The sequence below is a fragment of the Sus scrofa genome, chromosome 12, assembly GCF_054392235.1.
Source record: "Sus scrofa isolate SSC_HxYL_T2T_F1_AM1 chromosome 12, Sscrofa_HxYL_maternal_Yorkshire_Landrace_v2.0, whole genome shotgun sequence".
In the NCBI taxonomy this organism is placed as follows: Eukaryota; Metazoa; Chordata; class Mammalia; order Artiodactyla; family Suidae; genus Sus; species Sus scrofa.
Genome location: NC_139394.1, coordinates 64,116,241 through 64,142,183, shown reverse-complemented (window position 1 = coordinate 64,142,183; position 25,943 = coordinate 64,116,241). Strand labels below are relative to the sequence as shown.

Sequence of the window (25,943 nt, the reverse complement as noted above, 5' to 3'; positions counted from 1 at the left end):
TTTCCACACCCTCTCCAGCACTTATTGTTTGTAGACTTTTGGATGATGACCATTCTGGCTGGTGTAAGGGTGGTACCTCATGATTTTGATTTGCATTTCTCTAATAATGAGTGACGCTGAACATCTTTTCATGTGTTTCTCGGCCATCTGTATGTCTTTTTTGGAGAACTGTCTGTTTAGGTCTTCTGCCCATTTTTTGATGGGGTTGTTTGTTTTTTTGGTATGGAGCTGCAGAAATTGTTTATAAATTTTGGAGATTAATCCCTTGTCAGTCGATTCATTTGCAAAGATTTTCTCTCATTCTGTGGGTTGTCTTTTTGTGTTGTTTAGGGTTTCCTTTGCTGTGCAGAAACTTTGAAGTTTGAGTAGGTCCCATTTGTTTATTTTCCTTTTTATTGTCAATACTCTGATAGGTGGATCTGAGAAGATGTTGCTGTCGTTTATGTGAGAGAGTGTTTGGCCTATGTTTTCCTCTAGGAGTTTGATAGTGTCTGGTCTTATGTCTAGGTCTTTAATCCATTTGGAGTTGATTTTTGTGTATCGTGTTAGGGAGTATTCTAATTTCATTCTTTTCCATGTGGCTGTCCGGTTTTCCCAGCACCACTTATTGAACAAGCTGTCCTTTCTCCATTGTATAGTCTTGCTTCCTTTGTCATAGATTAGTTGGCTGTAAGTGCATGGGTTTAATTCTGGGCTTTCTATCCTGTTCCACTGATCTATATGTCTGTCTTTGTGCCAGTACCATGCAGCTTTGACGACTGTTGCTTTGTAGTATAGTCTGAAGTCCGGGAGCCTGATTCTTCCAGCTCCATTTTTCTTTTTCAGGATGTCTTTGGCTATGCTGGGTCTTTTGTACTTCCAAATCGTCTTCTACTTCTCTTTAGTGGATTAGGAATTCCAGAAATGGTTCTTCAGCATAATCGCTTGGACGATGATGATTATTTTTTGGCTACACAGATATTTTGTATCTTTAAAGATAATCACTTGTTTTTTTCCTCACTCTTCTCAGTGGAAAAGATATGGAAATAATGTCTTGAAGGCTTTGTTTTAGGTTATTGAGCTGTTTCTCTGGAAGCAATTAATGGCACATAAGTTTCTCGGGTGCTTATCTCTGGGGATGAAGTAGACGCCGTCTGCTTCGTTTTTGTCAACTTTCCAAACTGGGAATTTTTTCCAAACTAGGAAGATCTCACTCTGTCCCTTTTCACCAGTGGCAGAGGTTCATGGAGCTGTCGCGTTGAGTTTTGTGTTTGCTTTCCAACAAAGTGGCTTGAACAGTTGGAACTGAGAGCATCTATGGACTTGTTTTAGGACCAGGTGGTCACAGGTGCTGGTCCATACGTATCTATGTTTTCCACTGTTTGTGTCATATGCAGGTAGCCCGAGAATGTCTATTCCATCGAGAGAAGAGAATGGGCATCGATCTAGTTCACGATGAAGTGGAAACAGAGCTGCTGACGGTAAATATGGGGCAGATCCTTCAATAACAAGAAACTTAGCTGCAAACATATGTTTAATGTTTAAGGTATAGAGACCAAAAAGTGATGTTTAAAAAACTCCTTAAGACACTGAAGGAGTTGCGATCAGAAGTTTATAGCATTTAGAAAAGATACATTTTTGGGGTTGTAGAAGGAATATGATCTTTATGGAGAGAACTGGAAAAATGCAGTCAAGTATAAAGTATAAAGAAAGTCCAGTCAGACAGAAATGACTATCAATTTCAGAATATTTCAGTCTTTTGGAAAATCATATTTAGATAGACACCACTCAACTTAAAGACACACAGATGTATCCTGAAGATTAGAATTGTTCTGTATCTATGATTTTGAGTAGGTCCTTTTTGTTGAATAAATGCTCAAGGACGTTTATTCTCTTTAATTTTATTAAGTGTAGCTGATTTACAATGTTGTGTTAACTTCAGCTGCACAGCAAAGTGATTCAGCCACACATATAGACATACCTGTCCCCACAGAGGTTATCACAGAACACTGGGTGGCGTTTCCTGTGTTAGACAGCAGGCCCCTTTGAATGATGTTTATTCTGAAATACAGGTGTGGAAAGGTAGTATTTTTTTTTGAAAGACAATGTTTAAGAGCATTTTTATTTTATTTTGTGGTATTATTTTTTTTTGTCTTTTGTCTTTTGAAGGCTACACCCTTGGCATATGGAGGTTCCCAGGGTAGGGGGTCTAATCGGAGCTGAAGCCGCCGGCCTAAGGCCATAGCCACAGCCACACGGAATCTGAGCAGCCTACACCACAGCTCATGGCAATGCCAGATCCTTAACCCACTGAGCGAGGCCAGGGATCCAACCCACAACCTCATGGTTCCTAGTTGGATTCGTTTCCGCTGCGCCACGACGGGAGCTCCAAGGGCATTTTTAGATTCACAGCCAAAGTGATGGGTCACGTTCAACAGACTGTGAATGCAAATCTCTCAGGAAAACACCCCTGTTCCCAGGCTCAAGCATAAGTGACAACTGGAGACTATGACCAAAACCCACACTGCATGTAGAAATGGAGAGCCTGCTCCTGTGGGCTCTTGGCCAGAGCCCATCGGTACTTGGCTTTGGATTTTTCGGGCTTGCTTCTGGTGGCCTGTTCTACCTGTGAAGAGTGTGGCTAGCCTACCCACTTTCCCCAAACTGAAGAAGGCTCAGTTAACACGGGTGCGCAGAACCACCATCTGCTGGAAGCCGGGTCTGGGTTTAACGACCAGGTCCCTATCTCGTATATCCTTTTTTTCCCCGTCTTTTTGCCTTTTCTGGGGCTGCTCTCGTGGCATATGGAGGTTCCTGGGCTAGGGGTCCAATCAGAGCTGTAGCCACCAGCCTACGCCAAAGTCACAGCAACGTGGGATCCGAGCCACGTCTGTGACCTACACCACAGCTCATGGCAACGCTGGATCCTCGACCCACTGAGCAAGGCCAGGGATCAAACCTGCAACCTCATGGTTCCTAATCGGATTCCTTAACCACTGAGCCACGACGGGAACTCCCTATCTTGCATATCCTTAACTGCAGTCTACAGTGAGGGGGCTTGCTGAGGGTCAGCACACAGCCCCCTGTGCTGGTCACTCACACGTGGTCCCTGACCGTGAGCTCATGGTCAGAGCTCAGTGTTCCTGCGGGCTGGCCAGTGTTCCTCGGCTGAGAGTAGGGTGGCGCCCACATGGTGCGTGAGGATTAGGTTCTAAAGTCACATTCTCTGACTCATGACATGTGATAAGGCCTTCCCCTTATTGAGCGCTTACCATCTGCTAGTACCTAATTATCTACCCCGCGGCCTAGCTTAAAGATAGGTTTATAACTTGCCCTTGGTCCCAGGGATAGCATTTGCCAAGCCGTGATTTGAGCCAGGGCTGTCAGATGTCTAGCAGGTCCTGAACCACTATTCCAGCCAAGACCCAGGGGTGCAGGGCAGCAAGGGGGTTTTGCTTGAGGTGAGCGGAAGCCAAAGGCCGTGCCGTCTCTGTTCCGCCTCCCCAACCCCACACCCCATCCCAAGCCTACAGTTCCTGGAGGAGAGCCATAAGGAGATGCTTTGCCAAGGTTTCACCTGCTCGGATTGTAGGACGAATCCAGAGTCCTTGGAACGCGTAGGTGTGATTCCTTGTTGCCTTTCTCTCTAGAGGCAGCCGCAATGGATTCATTTTGGCCACGGAGGTGCTGAGAAACCCAGAGAAGTCACTGCCCCCCTTTTATTCATAGGCTCTATTGTTCTGCCCAAGTTCAGGATCCAGAAGAGATGAACCCACTTGGCTGGCTCCTCGTGTGTGGCTCTTGGGCTTTCTGCCATGACCTTTGCCCCTGTCAGGCGGCAGCTATGGGTCCCATGACATCCAGGCTCTTCTCACGTTTCTGCCTCTGCCTTCACCCCCGCCTCCCTGTAAACATTCCTCTCGTGGGCAGTTGAGGGACTGAGGCCTGGGCCCTGCATTTGCGTCCACGGCGGTGTCCAGACCAGCCCTGTGTACGAGTCCAGGGAACTCGGGAGCTTAACCCTGGGGGTGGTTCCAAACAGCTTTGGTTTCAGGCATCTCCGTTCCCACGAAGCCTTCTGCCTCCAACCATGACACTGGCTAAATGACATTATCTAAATTCAACTGTACCCGTTAGTGTTGAAGGAGTTTTTATTTCTAGCAAGAGTCTCATTAACCATAATTTTTTTTTCCACTAAAAGGTCCAGGAATTGCCTCTCTGTGCATTGTGTATACAGAACATCAAAGCTCACTAGGATTTGGGGTTTTAAGTCATGTTTGTGAGGCAGTCTTTTAGGTATCCTGTGTCAGCACCTCTGCAGAATAGCTGCACACACACACCACTCACTCACACACATACACACGCGTGCGCGCACACACACACCAAGCCACAGAGAAAGATGAAGACTGAATGACACTAAAATCTAATGCACACACAACTACATTGAGAACATGTGAGAAATCTTTGTAAGACCAGGGGGTCCTGATAACGTGTCATGGGAATTTAGCTTTTCATTTAGTCCATCCACTCAGAGTATCAGAGAATCAGGCAGGAGGGCTGTCACTGAAATACACCTGAAGCTTAGTATTTTTACCTTAAGCAATTAAACAATAAAAGAATCAGGAGACTATAGAGATGAGTAATAATTAACATTGGAGTGAAGAGGACTTTAAAATTAAATTAACCAAGGCAGAAGCCCAAAGGGAACCGTTGATAGGTTGACATCGTAGAAATCAGAAATGTTGATCAAATAAACCACATGCAAATATAAAGGCAAGGACCAAACCGGTGAATACATATACCTACATATGGGAAAGAGTTGCATTTTAAATATAAGAACACTTATATTGCAGCTGTCAAAAGGAAAAAATAAAAAGAGCAGGCAGGCCACAAAACAGCATGATGGGATCACTTTTCACTTGAAAAATAGTCACAGTGGTTATGGACACTTATTTTTTTTATGGGTTTTGTTTTTTGTCTTTTTAGGGCCACACCAGAGACCTATGGAAATTCCCAGGCTAGGGGTTGAATCAGAGCTCCTGCTACTGGCATACACCACAGCCACAGCAACATGGGATCCTTAACCCACTGAGCAGGGGCAGGGATCGAACCCACGCCCTCATGGATGCTAGTTGGGTTCGTTACCACTGAGCCACAATGGGAACTCTAGTACTGTTTTTTGTTTTGTTTTTTTTGTTTGTTTGTTTGTTTTTTTTAATGGGCATTTTAAAAATGTCTTCTTGGTGCTATTTTGAGTTTGTGGATTTTCTAATGTGAATATGAATTTCAGAGGGAAGTAAATATTGATTTAAAAAAATCTCTGTGGCAACACACATTATGTAACAGTGTATCCGTCCTAGCAGCATCAGTGTGCAGTGCCAGCCTCTAGGAGCTGGGCTGCAGGCCAGGGGCAGGACAGAGGGGAGGGCTAGCCTTGCGGGGTGGAGGCTGGCCTCCTTTTGGAACAAAGAGCTGGGTCTTTGGGGGGTTACATGCACTGCCAGAAAGAAGTCCCTTTTAGGCTGTCCTTTTCCCGCCCAGATTTGCTTTTTGTGGAAGAATACTTAGTACCATAGGAAGCCATGCATTCAGTTCAACCTTACCTGTCCCCAGAATTTGATGGATGGATTGACTGTTTTATTAAGGGCCAGAGATAACAACGAAAGAAACCTCCTACAATTTTACCCCTGTCCCAACTTGTTCCATAATATAATCTCCCTTTAGCCCTGTTAAGGGTCAATTCCAGTCTGATATTAAGACAGCGATATCCTGGAGCCTATAGGTAAATAAATGGGTATAAAATTGTTTTGCTTGCTTTCCTTCACAATTTTCCCCAGAAACATTTTGCTACATTGCTGATTTGGAATGTTAATGCTCAATAATCAAAACATTAATGTGTTTTTTTTCAATTGAATAGGAAGTTGATATTATTCTGTGCTGTCAAGAAAGGATGAAGCTGCATTTGGACAAGGCCATTGCCCAGCTGGCGTAAGAGCTTTACCTGTCTATACAATTAAGATCGCTCCTGAAACCCTATTTCCACATTTCCCCGTCAGACGTCTCTTAGTCTCCTACGTCAGGATTTATACATAGACACACATGCAGATGCACATCTATTTTTTTTAACTTCATTTTATTTATTTATTTATTTAGTCTTCTTCCCTTTTCTAGGGCCGCTTCCCGTGGCATATGGAGGTTCCTAGGGGTCTAATGGAGCTGTTGCTGCCAGCCTACGCCAGAGCCACAGCAACGCAGGTTCTGAGCCACGTCTGCGACCTACACCACAGCTCACGGCAACGCCAACGCCGGATGGTTAACCCACTGAGCAAGAGCAGGGATCGAACCGCAACCTCATGGTTCCTAATCGGATTCGTTAACCACTGCGCCATGACGGGAACTCCCACATCTGTTTCTTTAAGAGGTGAAGACGGAGCCCTTGGAGTACTTGCTCGACATTTTTACTTAAAGAAATACTTTTTGCAACGCTTTCAAAAGGAGTTTTGCCCCATCTTGGAGTATGGCTAAGATTTGTCTAAATGCAAAGGACTTTACCCTTTGAGATGAGACCGACTTGCATATGTTCAGCCCACCAGCTGTTAAAGGGATGGACCGCCGCACACGTTCCAATTTCCGCGCCATCCCTCCTTCCAAGTCCCGCCTTCTCTCGTTACCCGGCAACCCCGGCGCATGCTCTTTGCTGCCCTGACGGCAGCATTGCACTTGCTGCATCCATCGCGTTGCAGCTGTTCTCCCATCCTCCTCAGAAGACAGATTCTTCTTCCCTTGGCAAGAGGGGAGAGTAGGTCTTCAGTAGGCATGGTGGGGCTTGGGGGCAAAGAATCCTACTCAGAGGAAGGTATGGAGCACTGATAAGAGCTGGCAGCAGAGAAACGGCACTGGCCAGGAATGGAAAGATCAACCTTCTTTTGGTGACGGCCATGGAAAGAAGGAGTGTTGAGGGTGTCACCAAGGAGATGATGGTTCTGCTTATGCTGATGTCGTCAGGGGTAACCTGTGATGCAGCCAAATTAGTTTCCCTTTGGGGGTGGTCCTGCTCCCTCCCTCTGCTGACTTTGCCCTCAGGACTGGCTCTGTGATGGCCAAGATCTCTCCCCAGCTGTGATTGGAAGGACTCCTCAAATCAGAAATCGGCGAGGAGAGCTAAAGATTGGTTAAGGTGACCGACTGCCCATGACTTGGTTAACTGGACAGTTTCCTTAAGACAGACATGGTAGCTCCGATATTAATTCCTGGTTTCTGCTCCCTGGGCCTTGCAGGAACAGTTGGGTGTGGCTCCAGTGATTGTTCTGTTTCCTTCTGGGTCCAGTTCCTAATCCGCATGTTTTTCCCCATAATCCGAAATCTGCTGCTCACCCTCTGGGTCTTCTCTCTCCGTGTTCCAGACTGGTCCATCCTGGCCTGCGCAGAAAGTTCTGAATCTGTGCCCTTGTGTGGAATCTTTGTTGGTGATCCTTTAAAGGGCTTGGCTCTCCCTTAATACACAGTGGGCAGAATGCCCACCCCGTTTCCTGGGATGGTGGGTCTTTGGGGGCCTGGATCCCCAACGTGGTTCCTGGGCTTCAGGCAGCAAAGGTGATGGGAGGGGGGTTTTCAAGTCCATCTGCCTTGGACGGAACAATGAGATCAGCCTGCATCTCAGCTGAGAATGGACTCTCATCAGGCACCAACTCAGCGGCCTCCATCTCTCCCGTCTTGGGCTATAAAACGGTAATAGATTTAAGACCTTCCAGATGAGGTTCTGAGGTCAGTGAGAGGAGGTCAAGGGTGTCAGCCCTAGAGAGGAAGCTTGGAGGGCAGCTTGGTCCCGGACCACAAATGAGAAAAGCCTTTGAATCCCAGAGTTTCAACCCAGTAACCTGAGGCAGGAGACCAAAGACCTGGCCTTTCATCCCTTGCACCCAGATGCTGAGTCAGAATCCACACAATGCAGATGGCTTGCATGCAGCCATGCGATTTCCACTCTACAAACGAAAAAGAGGTCTGACAGGTCAAGGCCGAGCGACTTCGCCACAAGCACAGGCCAAGTTCAAGAGAAGACGTGGCTGGAATCAGCACGTTCAATCCCACGCTGGCTTCACGGAGGGCCTCCTGCAGGCTGAGAGCACTTCAGGCCCCGTGATAAAGAGTTCCCTGGCTCTCTCGGGTACTGTCTGTATGCTAGTGCCTCCCCCATTGTCATTTCTAGCCCAGACCTTTCTTCCCAATTCCAACAGCCCACTAGGTACCTTCCGCTGGATGTTACCTGTCCCCCAGCCCTCCCAACCCACAGGTTTGCCCACCTGAGTGGATGGAATTCTGCTATTCCAGTTACGCGGTTTCAGCCTTTTTTCCCTCACTGATGGCTCGGCTTTAAAGCACATCCAGACTCTGACCAGTCCTCCTGTCCTTCGTCGTCCCCCCTCCGTGGGCCCCAGCCACTACCATCTCCCACCTGCGTGGCTGCACCTGTCTGTCAATGGGCTTCTCTTTGTCCACTGCAGGTGGTTCTCAACCCAGCACCAGAATGATCCTTTAAAACTGTAACATCAGTGTCTCATTTCACTCAGGGGGAGACCTGGCTCCTTGCAACGTCCAGCAAAGCCTCGCCGGTCTGGTTCTCCCTCCCCAAGCCCTGGCTCAAGCGTCCCCTCCTGGAGAAGTCCCACCCTGACCATCCTATTTAAAATCGCCGCTCACACGCCTGGCCCCGCCCTCCTGCCTTGTTTTCCATGTTGTCCCGCTAACAAATCACACGGTTTGCTTATTTCTTATGGGGACGCTTCAGCGAAGCCACGTCTGCTTCGTGCCAGAAGCACTCGAGCACGAGGGAGGCGTGCACAGCTCTTTGTTGAGCGAACTGCTCCACCAGCCCCGGTGTGGTCCGCCTGTCACTCAGTCTGCCCACCCGCCTGTCTCTTTGAGGCTGCACTGCTTGCAGGGGCGTCTGTGCAAGGAGCAGCAGTGCCTCGGAGCTCAGGAAGCCCCTTCCTTCCCAAGAGGGTGGCTGCCTGGGGGCCCCCGGTTCCCCATCTCTTTCTAGCTCTGACTGCTTCATTGGCCCTCCCTTTCTATCTCCTGGCAAACCTCTGGGGCCTGGCACAACACCACGTGGAGGTCGCTTACAGATGGGGGGCGGCTGGCTGCAAATATCTCTTGGCATCTCAGAGAGCTGCACGCCAGGAACGGGGGAGAAAGGGGTTAGGATGGAGAAGACGAAAAGGCAGCGCGAAGGCGCAGGCGCCCACAGACTGCTCCGCCCCAGGCTCCCGTCTGGGCGATTTTTGTGTTAGAAGGAGGGGCTGCAGCCCGGGGGCTCCAGAACCCCAACTTCTTTGTGTCTACACCTCTTCGGCCCACGGAAGGGGCAGTGTGGGCGGGGGTCTATGTGCTCGCGTGTATGGACTTGCCCAGGGGAAGCTCCGTTGTGTGGAGGAGGGGAGACCCGGGAGCAGCCGTGGGTGAGGGTGGGGGCTGGGCAGTCACGCTCCCTCGTGGGAAATTGTTACCTAAGCCTGAAGCCCCGTCTCCCCTCTGCGTCCTAGAGCTAGCAGAGCTTCCCAGCACGAGCTGGAGAAGGACCTGAGTGACAAGCAGGCGGCTTACCGCATCGACGACAAGTGCCACCACCTGCGGAACACGTCGGACGGCATCAGCTACTTCCGCGGGGTGGAGAGAGTGGATGCCACGTAAGTCAAACGCGCGCCGCCTTGGATTTCCAGGGGTGGTCACCCTGTCACCTTGCAGAGTGCTGCGGCACACAGGTGAATTGGGAGTCGTGGGAGCACGTGGAAAGGTGAGGCGCACCTGCCTTGAACAGGTATGGCTAAGCCTGGCAGCTCTGCCGTCACTTGCATCCTGTATTCTTTTGTAAGAAGTTATTCGTTGTTTATATTGCTAACTATGAACATAGCATCTGCTTGAGGCAGAAAACCTAGAGAACACAGTTGAGCATAAAGAAAATAAAATATTACCAGCCTATCGGATGCCCTGGGCCCAGCTTGGCGGGGAGGGGTACAAGCTGAGAAACAACTGGATGTTTAATAATTCATCACCAGTGTTTGTTACTGGCCCTGTCCACGGCTGCTCTGTTAGGTCCGGGATGCAATCCTGGGTAGATGGTCTTATCCAACCATTTCCTTTAAAAAAAAAGAAAAAGAAAAAATCGCCTCGTAGTTCCCTTGGTGGATCAGCGGTTAACAGACCCGACTAGGATCCATGAAGATGACAGTTCGATCCCTGGCCTCACTCAGTGGGTTAAAAATCCCAAGTCACCATTACCTGAGGTGCAGGTCGCAGACGCGGCTTGGATCCCATGTTGCTGTGGCTGTGGGCAGGCTGGCAGCTGTAGCTTCAGTTGGACCCCTGGTCTGGGAACTTCCATATGCTGCAGGTGTGGCCCTAAAAAGCAAAAAACAAAAAATAAAACAAAACCACACTTTGATTGAGATGAAATTCATCTATTCTAAAATGCATTTGGCCTAAGCACACATTTTGATAAGTTTTGACAAATTTCAAGGCCTATATAACCACGACTACAATCAAGATAAAGCATGTTCTCATCACCCCAAAAAATTTTCTCAAGCTCCATCCCACACTCATGCCCCCCCACAGTGACTCCCACTTGGATTCGTCCTGGGGGGGTGTCACCCCAGAGCAGCCCCCCTTAGCCCTCCTGAAATAGGAGCAGCAGCCCCACTAACCTGTAGATTCTTCAGGTGTGAACTGGATGCAGACCTGAGATCCTGAGTGGGTGCGATGCCTCTTACTTGGCTTGAGGCGAGCAGGAAGCATCTTCCTCTCCTCCTCCTGGAATCGAACCACAGACTCTGACCACTTAGCCCTCCATAAACAGCCGCCTCTATATCCAGCATGAATTCTTAGCCGCCTCTTGTAGGGAGCACACTTTAGGTTATTTTAGGTCCTTGTGCTCCAAGCTCTAGCAGACAGTAAGGGTCTCCTTTGATAGCCTGTTACATCACCAAGCCAAGAAACCACGCAGAGCTGCCCAAGGTGAGCAGCATTCTCCCACATATGGAGACACCGATTTATATTTGTAAAGATGGTGTGACACACCTGCTGTTTGTGTAATCTGTCTGATGGCTCATGTCATAATACATCAAAAACCTGGTTTGTGAACACACTCTCCTACAACTTGTGTTCGCGTATGCTCTCTGGATTATTTTTTTTTTAAGGTACCAGAATTTACTCAACTTTTTCTTTCCTTTGGGACATTCCAGGGTGTTTCCAGTTTTCCGGAGCTTGGCATAAGTATAGCGAAAAACGAACCCTCTCACATATACCTCTTTGGATTATCCCCTTCGGATTCTTTTCTTTAGTGACTTGTTTGGTGGCACCTACGCGAACATTGGATTGATACAGAGATGAGCACGGCCTCTGCCCAGCGAGCACCAGTCATTCAGGAAGGAGTCCATGTGTTGAGTCCCTGGAATGGAGAGTGCAGCGTGGTCACTGCGGTTAACGATGCGTATCGTCTATGTGAAAGTGGCTAAGACAGTAGATTGTGAAAGTTCTCATCCAAGAAAAAAGATTTGTAAACGTGTGACGATGGGTGTTAACGAGTCGTCCTGGGGTCCCCATTTTGCAGTGTATCCATAAGTCCAAAGATGCTCTTGTACGCCTGATGTTCATATCACGGTATACATCAGTGACAGTTCACTAGGGACAATTTCTAGAAGCGGAATTTCTGGGTTATGCACATTTGAAAGGCTTTTGGCTTGTGCTGGCCTCCAGCCCATTTCTGGTTGTCCCAATTCAGCTTCCTTCCCTGCAGGATGCGTGAGCATCTTTTTCTAAACAGGTTCACCAGAAAACTATCATTCTCTTCACACTTTGCTCTTTGGACAAAGGGTTGCTAGTATGTGGTTGTTTTCATTAGTACTCCTTTGATTAGTGGTTGAATTTTTTTTTTTTTCATAGTGCATATGGGGCCAGTGAGAGGCATTTCTAGTGAACTGACATAGTCAAAGCCTGCATCAAAGCCTTGCTTCTCCACGTTGGCAGAGGACTTAGTTTACACTGTGGATTTGCAGAGAGTAAGCAGTAAAACAGGGCGCAATTAAGGAAGGTTTAAAATAAACTTTGCTCTGGAGTTCCCTTGCGGCGCAGTGGATTAAGGATCTAGCATCGAAACTGCTATAGTGCAGGTTCAATCCCTAGCCTAAGAACTTTCTGCGGCAAAAAAACAAAACAAAACAAAACAAAAAAAAGCAAAGCTTTGCTCTGTTGTTTACATTTTATGTAATAAAACCAGGATCACGTGATTTGGGGTTCTTCTCTTTGGCAGGATGAACAGTGGCAAGGAGATTGTCTCGTTCGATTCAGCATTGTCATCACTGTCTGGATCTCTCCTTTTTTTTTTTTTTTTAGGGTCTCCGTGCCTGAGTCCTGGGCCAAATTTACTGATGACAATATTCTTCGCTCCCAGAGTGAGCGAGCTGCTTCTGTGAAGCTAAGAGACGACATCCAGAACCTCCTGGTGGTGACAGCCAACGAGATGTGGAATCAGTTCAACAAAGTGAACCTGGCTTTCACCAACCGCATTGCCGAGACTGCAGATGCTAAAAATAAGATGCAGATTCACCTGGCAAAGGTAAGCCAAGCAGTGGCGGGCTGACCTCGGTAGGCAGAGCAGGGGGCTGGGACCACAGAGCTCCACTGTCAAGCACGACTTCCTGACCTTACAGACTAAGACCAACTAAAACCAGTACAAAGCACACCATTTATCTTAGCCAGGTAGCCAGGTGTCAAAATGAAGTTGGAATCCACTGGGTTTTGGCCTACCGAATGCACGATGGCGTGAAAGGTTCCTAGTATTTAATAGACGCAAAGATATTATGATTAAAGCTTAATGCATCATTGATGTAACTAGGAAGTGAATTTACTATTAGAACATATGGTAGGGATATTTTCTGTTAAATTATTTCAGGCCCTTTTTCTGGAATGCAAAGCCCAAACCAGGAAACTGTTAGATGGTTTTCAAAATGTTCCTGATATGGAACTTTTAAAAGGGCTCTAAGTATAAGTGTTTTATAATGACAATAAAATGAAGGATTTAGGCAGAATCCGTGGGTTTGGGGATAAACGAAGAGCTCTTGCTTTATTTAATATAGATCTAGGAGCTCTTATTACTTCTGTGGATTATGCTGCATAGAGTGTTTTGTTCCTTTTTTTAAGAACCTTACACTGTTGGCCCTGTTGCTCTGAGGAGATAGTATCTGATTACAGGTGCCATGTTTTCCTGGGTGGCTGTAATTTATTTCCTTTTCATGAGGCTTCTTTGGGAAACAAATATTTGTTGGGCCAGACAGCATCCAGCATTTTGTGATGGACAGAGAGAAGGAAAAACTGTAGTTTTTGTTTCCAGGAAGCTCGTATTTATGGAGAAGTTGTGCATCATGTGAAAAGGTCCTGCTCGATTAAAAATGATTGGAAATTACAAATTGTGGTTTTGCCAAATAACCGGTACAGACATTGTTTGCGGGGGAGGTGTCTGGAAGAAGAAGTGAATGTTCAGATGGAAGGCTGGGAACAAAGCCTCAGGAGGTGGCCAGTGAGAGGCTGGGTCAGGTCTATAGAGAGACCGGTCTGGCTGGCAGGACCATGTGTGTCCTGGGAAGGAATCTGGGAAAGCTGGTGGGAACCAGACTCTAGCCATGGTCAGTGGCCAGGGACCCCCTCCACCCGGCAGAGAGAGACCACCTAAAGGCCGTTTAGAAGGCTGATCTGATGGGTCCCTCTGTCCAATGCATTTTTATTTGCTGTGGTTTTAGTTGCTCAGGCTGCCGTCACACAGCACTGCAGATGGGGCGGCTGAAACAACAGAAATTTGTCCAGTGGGCTAGTTTCTTCTGAGGCCTCTCCCCTTGGCTTGTGGACGGCCGCCTTCTCCCTGTGTCCTCCGTCGGTCTCCTTCCCATGCATGTCTATCTCCTAATCTCCTGTTTTTATAAAGACACCAGGCAGATTGGGTTAGGACCAACCCTCATCCCTCATTTTAACTTAATTACTTCTTTAAAGGCCCTACCTCCAAATGCAATCACATGCTGAGGTGCTGGGGGGTCTGGACTTCAATGTATGAATTTCTTTTGGCGGGAGAATAGAATTCAGCTGACAGTAGCTACATTCAAGGCACTTTGGGGTGTACACACATCAGCTGACCCCTCCCGCTTACATCCTTGTGTAAGACGGGACATTTAGATAGATCATAACATGTACATAGAAAACCCTAAGTTCCATCAGGAAGGTGCAGAAAGAACCCTTTGGAGTTCAGATAGCAGTTCCAGTCTGTTTAGCAGAAGGAGCCGTTCTTTCCAGTGGCGAGAGATGGGGGTGGCTCCGTGGGTTAGGGAGCCCTTGAGCAGGTTCCCTGGTGATAAGTACATTGACTATGTTCAGCAGGTTGTCGAAAGCTTGGAAGAGATTTAAGGGTTCCAGCCTTCACAGGTGCTGCAGCTGTGTGGTCACAGGGGGTCTCTGCGGGGAGGAAGGAAGTAGCACAAAAGTGGTGGAAGGCAGCACCTGTATCAGAGTGAGGAGGAGAAGGAGTTAGAGAGAAAATCAGGGATCAGGACAGCAGTTGGCCAGAGAAATAAGCAAGACCCAGGTTTCAAGGCAAGGGAGACCCTGGAGAGGCCTCGTTGTTAACTCTAAGTTTCATGAGAGCAACTCGGGCCAGAGAGGACAATGGGGGCTGCCATGAGGTTAGGTGGTGGGACAAGGAGAGGATGGGCAAGACTGTTGCTGAATACATTTGGCAGTGAACTAGAGGAGGGGCTGGGAAGATGCCAGCTGGAGAGGTCCTGGGTGGGACTGGGTGAGAGCGTGGTGAGACAGGCATGAGGTTTCAGAATTTGGGAGGTAGCTGGGAGCGTCTCCAGGCCACAGGAAGGGGCTGAGAAAGAGGAGAGTCATGGGCAATGTGGAGACATGGGGGTGCAGAGGTCAAGGTCACAGGAGAAGGAGAAGGAAGGGCTTTCAGAATCCTGAATTGGTGGGGGGGGGGCCCTCACCTGTCAGAGGAGGAGGAACCTGGGAGGGAGCCAGGTGAATGCAACCGGGAGACCCTCTTTAAGGAAAACAAACATAAAATGGAGATTACCAAGTTGACACTGCTCCCACCTTGCAAGGGAGACGCCCCAAAGCTTGAACCTAAGGCAAATCCTGCACAAGCAGGGAAGTGTCTCCCTGAGGCTAGTGAGAAGAGTCGGCGGGAAGAGGCAGGGACCCACGATGTGGGAGGAGGTGGGCCCTCGCGGTGCCTGGCCTCCGTTGTCTCATAGTTAACGTGCAGACGTGGACCGGTGGTCTCGGCGGAAAGCAGAGCTGGGGTCTGCAGTGTCGGCCCGTTTCCGCGGTGAACAGGCTCACACTCTGAGTCCGGAGGAGCTGCTCCCCGGGGGTGCGGGCAGGCGTGGGGATGGGGCTGGCAGGAGGGGGCCCTCAGAGAACCGCCCCCCAGTCCGGAGGGGGCGGCCGGGCCACAGCTGCGCGGGGCTGGGGGCAGGGCGCGGCTCTAGAGCCTCGGGCGTGTGCTTCCTGTGCAGACCCTGCAGGAGATCTTCCAGACGGAGACGACCATCGACTCCATCAAGAAGGCCATCAGGGACAAGGCGGCCTTCCTGAAGGTGGCGCAGACCAGGCTGGACGAGCGCACGCGGAGACCCAACATCGAGCTGTGCCGAGACATGGCTCAGCTGCGGTGAGGGGGCGGGCCGGGGGTGGGAGGACGGGGCGGCGGCCGGGTGGGTGGGTGTGCGTGTGTGTGTGTGTGCGTGTGTGTGTGTGTGTGTGTGTCCGTGATTGGTGGGGGGCGGCAGAGGCAGCTCGGGCTTCTCTGGAAAAACCCCAGCCGGTCTTCGGCTCTGAGCTCCTTCCGCAGGTGCGTCTGCCCCGCCGGGCTGCGGAGGGGCGTGGCGATGGCCACCCTACTGGGGCCGCCTTTAGGGTGCCCGTGATGGGGTTCAGTGGGCCCTGAGCTCGGGAGGGGAAAAAGTTCTCAAGGTGGAAGGTGGTGATGGCTGCACAACGCTGTGAGTGAATTTAATGCCCTGAGCCGTCCGCTTAGGCCGAGCCGAGATGGTCACTCTTGTGTTCCCCGTTACAGAAGGAAGAGTTCGCGTTGTGGCTCAGCGGGTTGAGACCGTTTCTGTGAGGATGCAGGTTTGATCCCCGGCCTCACTTAGTGAGTTGAGGATTCAGTGTTGTGTAGGCCGCAGATGTGGCTTGGATCCGGGCTTGCTGTGACTGTAGTGTAGGCCAGGGGCTGCAGCTCCAATTCGACCCCTAGCCTGGGAACTTCCATATGCTGCGGGTGAGGCTGTAAAAATAATTAAAAAAAAAAAAAAAAGAAGAAGAAGAAGAAGAAAGGAAATGACATCAACACTACACACAGGAACAGTGTTAGGCACTGAGCCTCACTCTGGGGGTCGAGGTGGCGTCCGGTTGTTTGGTACCTCCCTGGGGTCTCCAGGGTTCCAGATCCCCTGTCTCAGGAGCAGCAGAAGGGTCAACTGCTGTGTGCTTCTATTGGGAAAAAGGTGCTTTCAGTACCAACTCCCCTGACGCGTCTGTTTGCTTTTGGGGCTTCAGTACCTGCTTCTGCCGATAAGAGCATCCTCTGGGGCCCCGAAACCCCGATGGCTCATTTTGGCTCGTTTCAGTGTGTTTTGTTCACGGTAGGCCTTGAAAACAGCTGGTCTCCACCACACTTCATCCGCTGGACACTGGGTGTATTTCATTCTTATTATTTTCACTTGGCAGCGTCCTTTGAGGACCGGCTTCTATGGAATGGGTCCCCCCCCCCCCCCATTCTGGCTTCCTTTCCAGTGTCTCACTACCTGCCTGCCTGCCTCGTTCTGGATCTCATCACTGCTATTCTTAGGTCCTAAACCCTTCCTGCAGAAGCAAAGCAAATATATAGCTCTCGGAGGAAGGAAGGGGGGCAGCACTTGAACCAGTGCAGCGGGGAGATGCCACGAGCCTCGTTTTCTACCTGGTCCCGCACAGAGTTCCCTTATATCCTAGGGGCGAAACGGCATCGAGCACCTATCTAGGGAGCACGCGGCGAGCTGAAGCTGCGGATTCCCCGGAAGGTCGGAAAGGGTGGTCTTGGCGAGGCCAGGAAGGAGGAAACGATGACACAGGTGGTGACAGGGGTCCCGACAGCCGCTCTGGCCGTGTCGCCATCTCATTCTGTGACCTCGAGTCATCTTCATTTGACAAATAAGGAAAGGGAGGCAGACTCGGGCTGAGTGACGGGCCCAGCTGGCAGCTGCTGGGGGAATGAGAGGCATCGCTGGAACGCTGGCCTCTCTCCCTGCCCAGCCCTCTTCAGCCAAACCGGCGATTTGCGTCCGCTGCCCCATCTCCCGCTCTGTGTGTCGTTGGCGTCCCCCTGCCATGCCCCTGAGCTCACCGGGCCTGCCCAGCCCTCCTGTGGGAGGAGCCAGCACAGCAGGTGTTGGCTCCTCATCTCTCTCTCCCAGAGGGTGAACCGGGGTCCCAGTGGAGACGCTCTTGCGAAACGCCCTGCGCAGACAGCGTGCGTGTTGTCCGTGGCAGATGCTCTAGGGGACATGCAAATGGCCATTACTTCCCGCAGTAGCTGCCTTTCTCCTAGTGGAGCTGTCACCCAGGCCACAGCCATAGAGGAGGGCACGCAGACCACGTGTTTCCCAAAGGGGGTTCCGCTGAACCCCTACGTCACACAGCTCATCTCTGAGGCTAAGCCACCCTCCACCCCAGAGGCAGCCGGGCTGCAGCGTCTGTCTATCACCGGGCGCTGGTAGTGAGAGCTCACCCCTCTGGCCAGCTAGATGAGCCATGACCTGTGGTTCTCAGCAAATATGATGAGGGGAAGCTGAGCTGAAGTTTCACTCTCGAGACATTTCTGCCGAGTCATCAGAAGTAGACATGGGAGGAACTAAATGGTTTCGACTGCCATCAGCCACCAACACAGGGTTGCTTTCCGGAGGGGTTGGATGTGACCTTGCCCTCAGGGACAGTGAGGCATTTCACGGCTGCTTCCGGAAGCTGAATGATGTTTTACTCTTGTTTCCCCTTCACAGCCGAGCACAACCGGCTTTTCCTCGACTTCCTGTCGCCTCTGCAGCGTGTCTCTTTCCTCCGCTCTTTTACCGACTTCGGGACAAAACCTACTTTTGTTTCCATAAAGATTTCGTGTTAAAATGTCATTGCCAAAAATGCAGCCCCAGAGAAACGGCCTCGGAAATTTAGGATTATTATGGAGGGGAGGGGATTATTTTTGCAACCGATCATTCTAAAAGCAGGCTTTTGGCCGAAAAATAAGGGCCATAAACTTGGGAGGGAGGGCAGAGCAAAGGTGCTGTTTTTATTTCGAGGCTTTTATTTTCATTTGAAGTTTTCAAACGGGCTCTTTCAAGCGTAATTCTAAACCGTCTTGGCATCCTTGGCGGCAGGTCAGACCTGGTTCTGCTTAACCTAATCTTGATATATATATATATATTTTTAAAAACGACGGATGTTTTATTTGTGTTTGAATGCAGACCGTTTTTCAGTTCTGTAATTCCCCCCAAATGAGCTGTTTCAGCAGAACGGCCCTCTGCCATCTGCCAAGAGTAAGGAAACCGAGAGGGAACCGTGGCCTTGACAGATGAGGAAAAATGTCTTTGGACCATGAGAGCTGAGGTCGGGGCGGTATCTTTGAGCTGCCTTCCTGCAGCCACGGGGAAACGAGGCTGTCCGCTGCCTGCCTCCTGAGTAGCTTGAATTTCTTTTGAAGAAACACTGATTTTCCTTTATTCTTTCTTCAAGTTTTATTGAAGTAGAGTTGATTCACAGTGCTGTGGTCATGTTTGCTGCACAACAGAAGGCTTCAGATACACTTACACTCACGACCACCCTTTTTCATGATCATGGACCCTTGGGTAGAGTCCCTGTGCTGGACAGCCGATCCCCCTGGCTGGTCATTCCACATACAATAGCGTGCGTAAGCCAATCCCAAACAAGGATGTGAACTACCTGCAAGCTAAGTGTGTTGAATTTCTTTAAAAAACATTGCTATTTTAATGTGCATTTTTTTCAGCTGATCCCCCGGGGTAAGCTTTCTCCTGGACTAACACTTGGCTGCGAGGGGTAAAGCCTCACATATCTGCCGGCTCCGTCCCTACCTTTGGGTTGAGGGTTCCTTCTGAAGCCAGTGGAAGCAGCTCAGGGAGGGATGGGGCTGGGGAGTGGGCTGGCATGATTGTCAACCACCGGCCCTCGTAAGCCCCATCACCAGCCGTGTCCGACAGCCCGTCGGAAGATCTGTTTCTTTGCTAGTGATCTTTTATACTCTGGGATCTTCAAACCAGAAACGCCTTAAATCCAACTTGACCTAAACAACAGCCGCAAACTATACTTTTAGATCAGTTCTCGGATGTTGTGTTTACCGATGCCAGACTAAAGGAGACTCTGGCGCTTACGTCTAATTCCTTTCCTCCCCAGTTGGAAGTAAGAAAACAGTATGGGTTCTAAGATGATAGGAGATGCATGGTGTGGATATATTTTCAAGGCTGGTTGTTGCTTTCATGAGCCTTTTGGGGGCCCATTGTGGTGCCCCCACACCCCAGCTGGCCGCAGTGGGCTCCCTCTAGCCTCTGCTTCCTCCTCACCGCCTGGGGTCTGCTTCTGGATCTTGGGAAACCCTGCGGACTTGGACTTCCAGGCCGCGCCTACCTCCATCACGACCTCCATCACCTAGGCCACGACGTTGGCCCCCATCCACCAGCATCTTCTGTGCACCTGCCAGCTGCAGGAGGGGCTGTGGATGTTGCTTTCCTGCACTTGATGGCCAGTGGAGCAGACGCAGCAAAGGGGCCACGACAGGCACCTGGAAGGCCGCAGAAGGGCTGGTGCTGTTGGAACCCACGACCTCGGGCAGGGAGCTCACCCCAGCCTCGAGGGAGGGACTTCCCTGAGAGGCGTCTGTGCAGCGGGGTTTTGAAGACGGCAGGGATCAGTGGGGCGAAGAGGCAGAAGCACATCCTGGGCTGAGGGGCGGCAAGGCGAAGGCCCTGGGGTCAGAGACAGAGGAGGAGGACCCCTGGAGAGCGGAGAGGGGGGACGCAGAGGCGCGGGAAGACAGGCATAACGGGGCCTCATGGTGCTGGGATGTGGGGGCTCGAGGAAGGTGCAAGGTCAGGGGTGATCCGAGGGCTTCCCGTTTCAGCATCCACAAGGATGACGTTACATGGCCTGAGATGGGCCAGGCAGGTGGCCCGGGGTGACCATCCTGGGTGAGCCCCGCACTGGCACACCCACCAGGGAGGGTGTGCCCAGAAGGCGGGTTGGCAGAGCAGGCCTGGTGTGATGTTGTGGTGTCCGTCAGCCGAGTCCCATCAGAAAACCTCTCTAAGGGTCAGAGAGTTCAAGACCCTAGAAAGCGGGTTTTGCCTTTTTGGAAACCATGTATTGTTTTCTTTCTGGCTTTAATGGTTGGATATGCTCATGATAGAAAAATAGAAAATGGAATAAAAAAATAGAAATCTTGGCGTTCCCGTTGTGGCGCAGTGGAAATGAATCTGACTAGGAACCATGAGGTTGTGGGTTCGATTCCTGGCTTCGTTCAGTGGGTTGAGGATCCGGCGTTGCCATAAGCTGTGATGTAGGTCGCAGACGCCGCTCAGATCCCACATTGTGGCTGTGGTGGAGGCCGGCAGCTGCAGCTCCGATTCGACCCCTAGCCTGGGAACCGTCATATTCCGAGGGTGTGGCCTTAAAAAGCAAAAAAAAAAAAAAAAAAAGAAAGAAAGAAAGAAAGAAAAGAAAAGAAATCTTCCTCAGTTCTCCCTGCGGTGGAGGGGTAACCAGTGTTGCCACCAGGCCCGTTAGCAGAATCGGCATCTTGCTGTGGGGTTTTATTTCCTGAGGCTTTCAAGCAACACTGCATTCTGACTTTCTTTCCCCGAGGCAAGAGCAAATTCCTTTTTACAAGTATTGCCTGCATGATGCTCCTTTATCCATTGTCATCAGGCATGAGCGAGGCTTCCTCTTGTTCTCTCATGATACTCAATACAAGACAACAGAGTGAAGAAATGGTTCCTTTATCCTTTGGTGGCAGATGTTTCACTTGGTTTAAATTCACTGGTAGGAGAGAGAGACTCTGCTTTTAAAACAAATCCAAACAGTGCAAATCTCTGTACAAAATGCGAGCTCTCTTTTCTGCCCCTGCCTCGCTCTCCAGCCCCCGCCCCCAACCTTCACCAGCAACTGTTGAATTATTCGGAGAATCTCCTTAAATACATAGAGAGTTTATCCTTTCTTTACAAAAAGCAGAGGTCAGAGGGTTTTGAGTACAAAAACTGCTGCTTGGGACCATTTTAAATTCACATTCTGTGAGAGCCCACTTTGGGCCTGGCACTATATTGGCTCCTGTGATGGAGTTGCCAGATTTTGCAAATTAACAGCTAGTTAAATTTGAATTTCAGATAAACACCAATTAAATTTTTTTTAGGATATAATCATATCCCAAATATTGCAAGGCATAGTTATATGAAAAATGCTTATGCTACATAGAAATACTTACAGTGAATCTTATTCACCCTTAGAAAGAAAGGACATTTGACACATGCTAACACACGGATGGAACCTTGAGGCCGTTATGCTGAGTGAAATAAGCCAGACCCAAAGGGACAAATACCACAGTTCTCTTTGTATGAGGTCCCTGGAGTGGTCAGATTCATTGAGACAGAAAGAAGAATGATGGTTGCCAGGGGATGGGGGTTAATGCTGAATGGGAGCAGAGGTTCCATTTTGCAAGATCGGAGTTCCTGTCGTGGCTCAGCGGTTAATGAACCTGACTAGCATCCATGAGGACGTAGGATTGATCCCTGGCCTCGCTCAGTGGGTTAAGGATCTGGCGTTGCCGTGAGCTATGGCATAGGACACAGATGTGACTTGGATCCCGTGTGGCTGTGGCTGTGGCGTAAGCTGGTGGCTGCAGCTCTGATTTCACCCCTAGCCCGGGAACCTCCGTATGCCGAGGGTGCAGCCCTAAAAAGCAAAATAATAATGATAATAATTCCCTAACCATTTTGCAAGATGCAGAGGATTCTGCGGGTGGATGGCGGTGATGATTGCACAAAAAATGTGCATGCACTTAATGCCACCGAACTGCGCTCTTCACGATGGTTAAGATAGTAAGTGTCTGGTGTATTTTACCACAAGGAAAAAAATACTTGTACTCAAAGAAAAGACATTTTTATCTGAAATTCCGATTTCACTGAGATCCCTGTGGGGATTACAAGCAGAAATGAGAGGATCTCCCCTGAAGGGCCCAGCGCTGAGCCCAGCTTCCTGGGTCTCTGTGCTCTGCTCTCAGGGAGCTGAGCAGGTGGGGCAGGAAACAGACCCCAGGCCGATATTACGCTGCCGAGACTCCTAATTTCCTTCTTAGCTTCCTGGACAACCCTGCACGATGCGTAAGCACATGTGGGCCGTGAGTCTGTGGAGAAGGCAGTTCATCAGTTCCCCCGGCTCAGCTTCCCCGTCAGTAAAACAAGGAAGCTGGGCTGGGTGACCTCTCCAGGTGCGTTTCCAGGTGCAAAGCTCGTGAAGCTACAGAATGGCCTTGGTATGATGATTCTAACATGGTCCGAGTATTTTTCTCTGATTGTGAAATCCTCTTCTGTCTTGAGGGCCATCTATGTCCCGGGGCATTCCTTGTCACTGTTCCCTTTGTATTACTGTACATTTTGGTTAATTTCAGGCATCCCCAGTCTGCTGATAAATGAATCCCAAAATAAAGAAAATTTTAGCTTTGAATCACTGGTCAAAATTTGGTGAATTTGGAGTTGGCGTTTTTAACTGACTATATATATATCTAGAATTATATATATGTACATATATAAAGTAAGGTAGTCGATAAATAAGTTATTATTGTCATTATTATTGTCTTTTTATAAACTGTTTCCTATTCTTTCCCTTGATTAACCACGTGGTCATACTTGTTGGATGTTTTTGGCCAAATCAGAGGGTAAAGGAGTCCTTGCTTATTTCCTCTTTGGGAAGAGAGTTTCAAAATATAAACACAAGAGAAGGGATTACAAAAAAGAGACAGATTTAGTTTACTAAAAATTGAAATCTTATGAATAAAAAATATCATAAACAAAATTAAAAGTTAAAAAGTGAATTAGGAAAAACATATGCCACGAGCTTAACCAAAATATTTAACATGGCTAATACTTAAAGAGCTCTTTGCCAAAATTTGAAATACTTAGTAACAGCCCAGGAGAAAAATAAGCAAAAGATGGCAAGAATCAATTCATGGAAGAAATGCAAAATGCCCAATAGACATTTAGGAGAGGTTCACTAATAGTCAAGTGAAAATGAAAGCAATATTGATTAAAATAATCTGAGAAGGAAATGCTAGATTTTTCTCACAAAAATGATGCCTTAAACCCAGTCTCTGTTCATGGGACACGTGTCACATTTTTCATCACCAACGCAATCAGAACTGCGGCTTGTGTCGTGGTTTATGTAGCTGATTTCATGCAATATTTTCATGTTCTATTAGGTTTTTGACATTTCAAGTTTTACTCTGGAACTTGGGCGCATTGCTGGGGGGAGGGGCATTCTGATTGCAGTCGTGTCCGATTAACTAACCGTTCCATCCCCAAGACTGGTGACAGGGTGAGCTGAATTCTAGCCACTGAATAAGGCTGGGTGTCCCCCTCTCCCAAACAATTTTCGGTGGTAGAGTGGATGTGTGAAAATCAAGCTGCTTCAATTTTCTCCAACTTTCCTATATATTAACTGTTTAAAAGTTTCCCCTCTTTCTAAAATACAGTGTTTGGTGTAGGTGTGTGTATGTGCAATGTGTCTAGGAAAACTCGGTGTGGGTGCCTTTTAGATCCTGGACGCAGGGAACAGGAGCCGCCGTGGCGGGAGAGAACCACGCACGGGCGCCGCTTTCTTTGCGACTCTGCAGCGTGAAGTAGTTCTGAGGGTGGTGTGACCAGTGGGAATCCAGGAACCAGCCTCGGCCGGGGGGAGCCGATAACCAGGGTGCCCTCTGCTAACCTGCCCCCTGCCTCTTCCCCACGCAGCCTGGTTAACGAGGTATATGAGGTGGACGACACCATCCAGACCCTGCAGCAGCGCCTGAGGGACGCGGAGGACACCCTGCAGTCGCTGGTCCACACCAAGGCCACCCTGGAGCACGACCTGGCGGTCAAAGCCAACTCGCTCTACATCGACCAGGAGAAGTGCATGACCATGCGCAAGAGCTTCCCCAGCACCATGCGGCTGGTGGGCTTCTGCTAGGGCGCCGGCGGGAGCGCAGGTGATGCTGCGGGGCAGGGCGGAACCAGGGCGCATGCGCACGCCTCCCGGAAGGCTGAGGGATGGATTCACGCAGGTATTAAAGGATCGTCTTCGCAGACTTGCGCTGGGGTCCTGTCTTGGAAAACCTTTGTTGACTCCCAAACCTCCATTCTCGACGATTTACTAGGCTTCTGGGCTAAAGCGATACAATCGCTATAACAGACAAGGTAAACAAGCTTACCTGTATTCTTGTTATTCTCTGTGTAACATGAGTGGGCTGGAAAGCAGAGAGGTCTGCTCTCTGAGGTGGGGGCGGTGGGTGAATTTTGAGCTCTGCCTCCAAGGAAAACGAGGACAGAGGGGCAAGGCTTTTCTGGGAAGGTGGCAGTCGGAGAAGTCTGAGCAAAAACGAACGTGGAAAAGTAGCGCATTTGGACAATAGTAGGTAGACTGGTTTGGCTGTGATTCATAGCGCAGGGTGTGTATGAAGAAATAGGATGAACGCCTGGAAATGGGGGGTGGGCTTCAGCCCCAGGTTCAGGAGTTGGGGGAGTGAGGGACTGCGCTGCGCAGGGACACGGTGTTGTGAAGGCAGTGGCCGAGCGAGGAAAGTTTGAGTTGGAGACGTGGCTGCACAGACGGAGCAAAGAAATGCAAAGTGTTACAACTGAGCAACATGCCAGCTTCACCTGTGAGTGATGGGGGTCCAGACTGACAAAAAGGCCTGGACACTGGTGGCCCAGAAAAATAGGACATCCCCTACATTCTGTTTAGTCTCAGGGGTGAGTGGTATTTTTAAAATGACTTTTTTGTTATTAAAATGAAAAACGTTTGCATAGTATGTGTTTTGGAAAACAGAGAAAACACACCCGCACAGTAATATTGAAAATCACTCATCATCACAACACCCAGAATTAATCACTGAAGTTTGACAGCTTTTTATGGTATATGCTTTCAATCCTTTTTCCATGACTATGTATGTATATATAAAGTATATTTACACATGTGGGTAGCATACAATGTTTTTATTTACGAATATGTGTAATATGTAATGGATTTATTTATTTATTTATTTTTGGCTTTTAAAAAAAGGCCACACCTGTGGCATCTGGAGGTTCCCAGGCTGGGGGTCGAATTGGAGCTACAGCTGCGGGCCTACGCCACAGCCACGCAACTCGGGATCCACGCTGTGTCTGCAACCTACACCACAGCTCATGGCAACACCAGATCCTTAACCCACTGAGCAAGCCCAGGCAGGGATGGAACCTGTAACCTCCTGGTTCCTAATCAGATTCGTTTCCACTGCACCACGGCAGGAACCCCTATAATGCTATTTAAACACATAATTAGTGATGTATTTGGGACCACACTGCTGATTTGTAATCTCCTTTTTCCTATTCGCATGTTATAAATGGGTCTCCATCTCATTAGCTATTAGCACACAGCATAATTTATTATTATTTATTTATTTATTTATCTTTTTTTTGTTTTTTTTTAAGGGCTGCACCTGGGGCATATGGAAGTTCCTAGGCTAGGGGTCAAATTTGAGCTGCAGCTGCCGGCCTACGCCACAGCAACACGGGATCCGAGTTGTGGCCAAGCTATGACCTAGGTCACAGGTGCGGCTTGGATCTGGTGTTGCCATGACTGTGGTATAG

At 49.2% G+C, this 25,943-nt stretch overlaps 1 protein-coding gene across 6 annotated transcripts in view; it reads left to right on the top strand.

The window, feature by feature from the left end:
* The window catches only part of TEKT3 (tektin 3), an 82,750-nt gene extending 57,461 nt beyond the window's left edge, over window positions 1–25,289 (top strand). For 5 of the 6 annotated variants that reach the window (XM_084986255.1, XM_084986254.1, XM_021067893.2 and 2 more), the window contains 6 exons: window positions 1,377–1,460; window positions 5,897–5,967; window positions 9,522–9,665; window positions 12,367–12,589; window positions 15,543–15,697; window positions 24,069–24,403. In XM_084986255.1, coding sequence (XP_084842381.1) covers window positions 1,377–1,460; window positions 5,897–5,967; window positions 9,522–9,665; window positions 12,367–12,589; window positions 15,543–15,697; window positions 24,069–24,285 — 894 coding nt within the window. In that variant the 3' untranslated portion in view covers window positions 24,286–24,403. Of the gene's footprint in view, window positions 1–1,376; window positions 1,461–5,896; window positions 5,968–9,521; window positions 9,666–12,366; window positions 12,590–15,542; window positions 15,698–24,068 lie in introns of all 6 variants that reach the window. The other variant, XM_084986256.1, reaches the window with a different exon arrangement.
* Window positions 25,290–25,943: the final 654 nt, after the last annotated feature.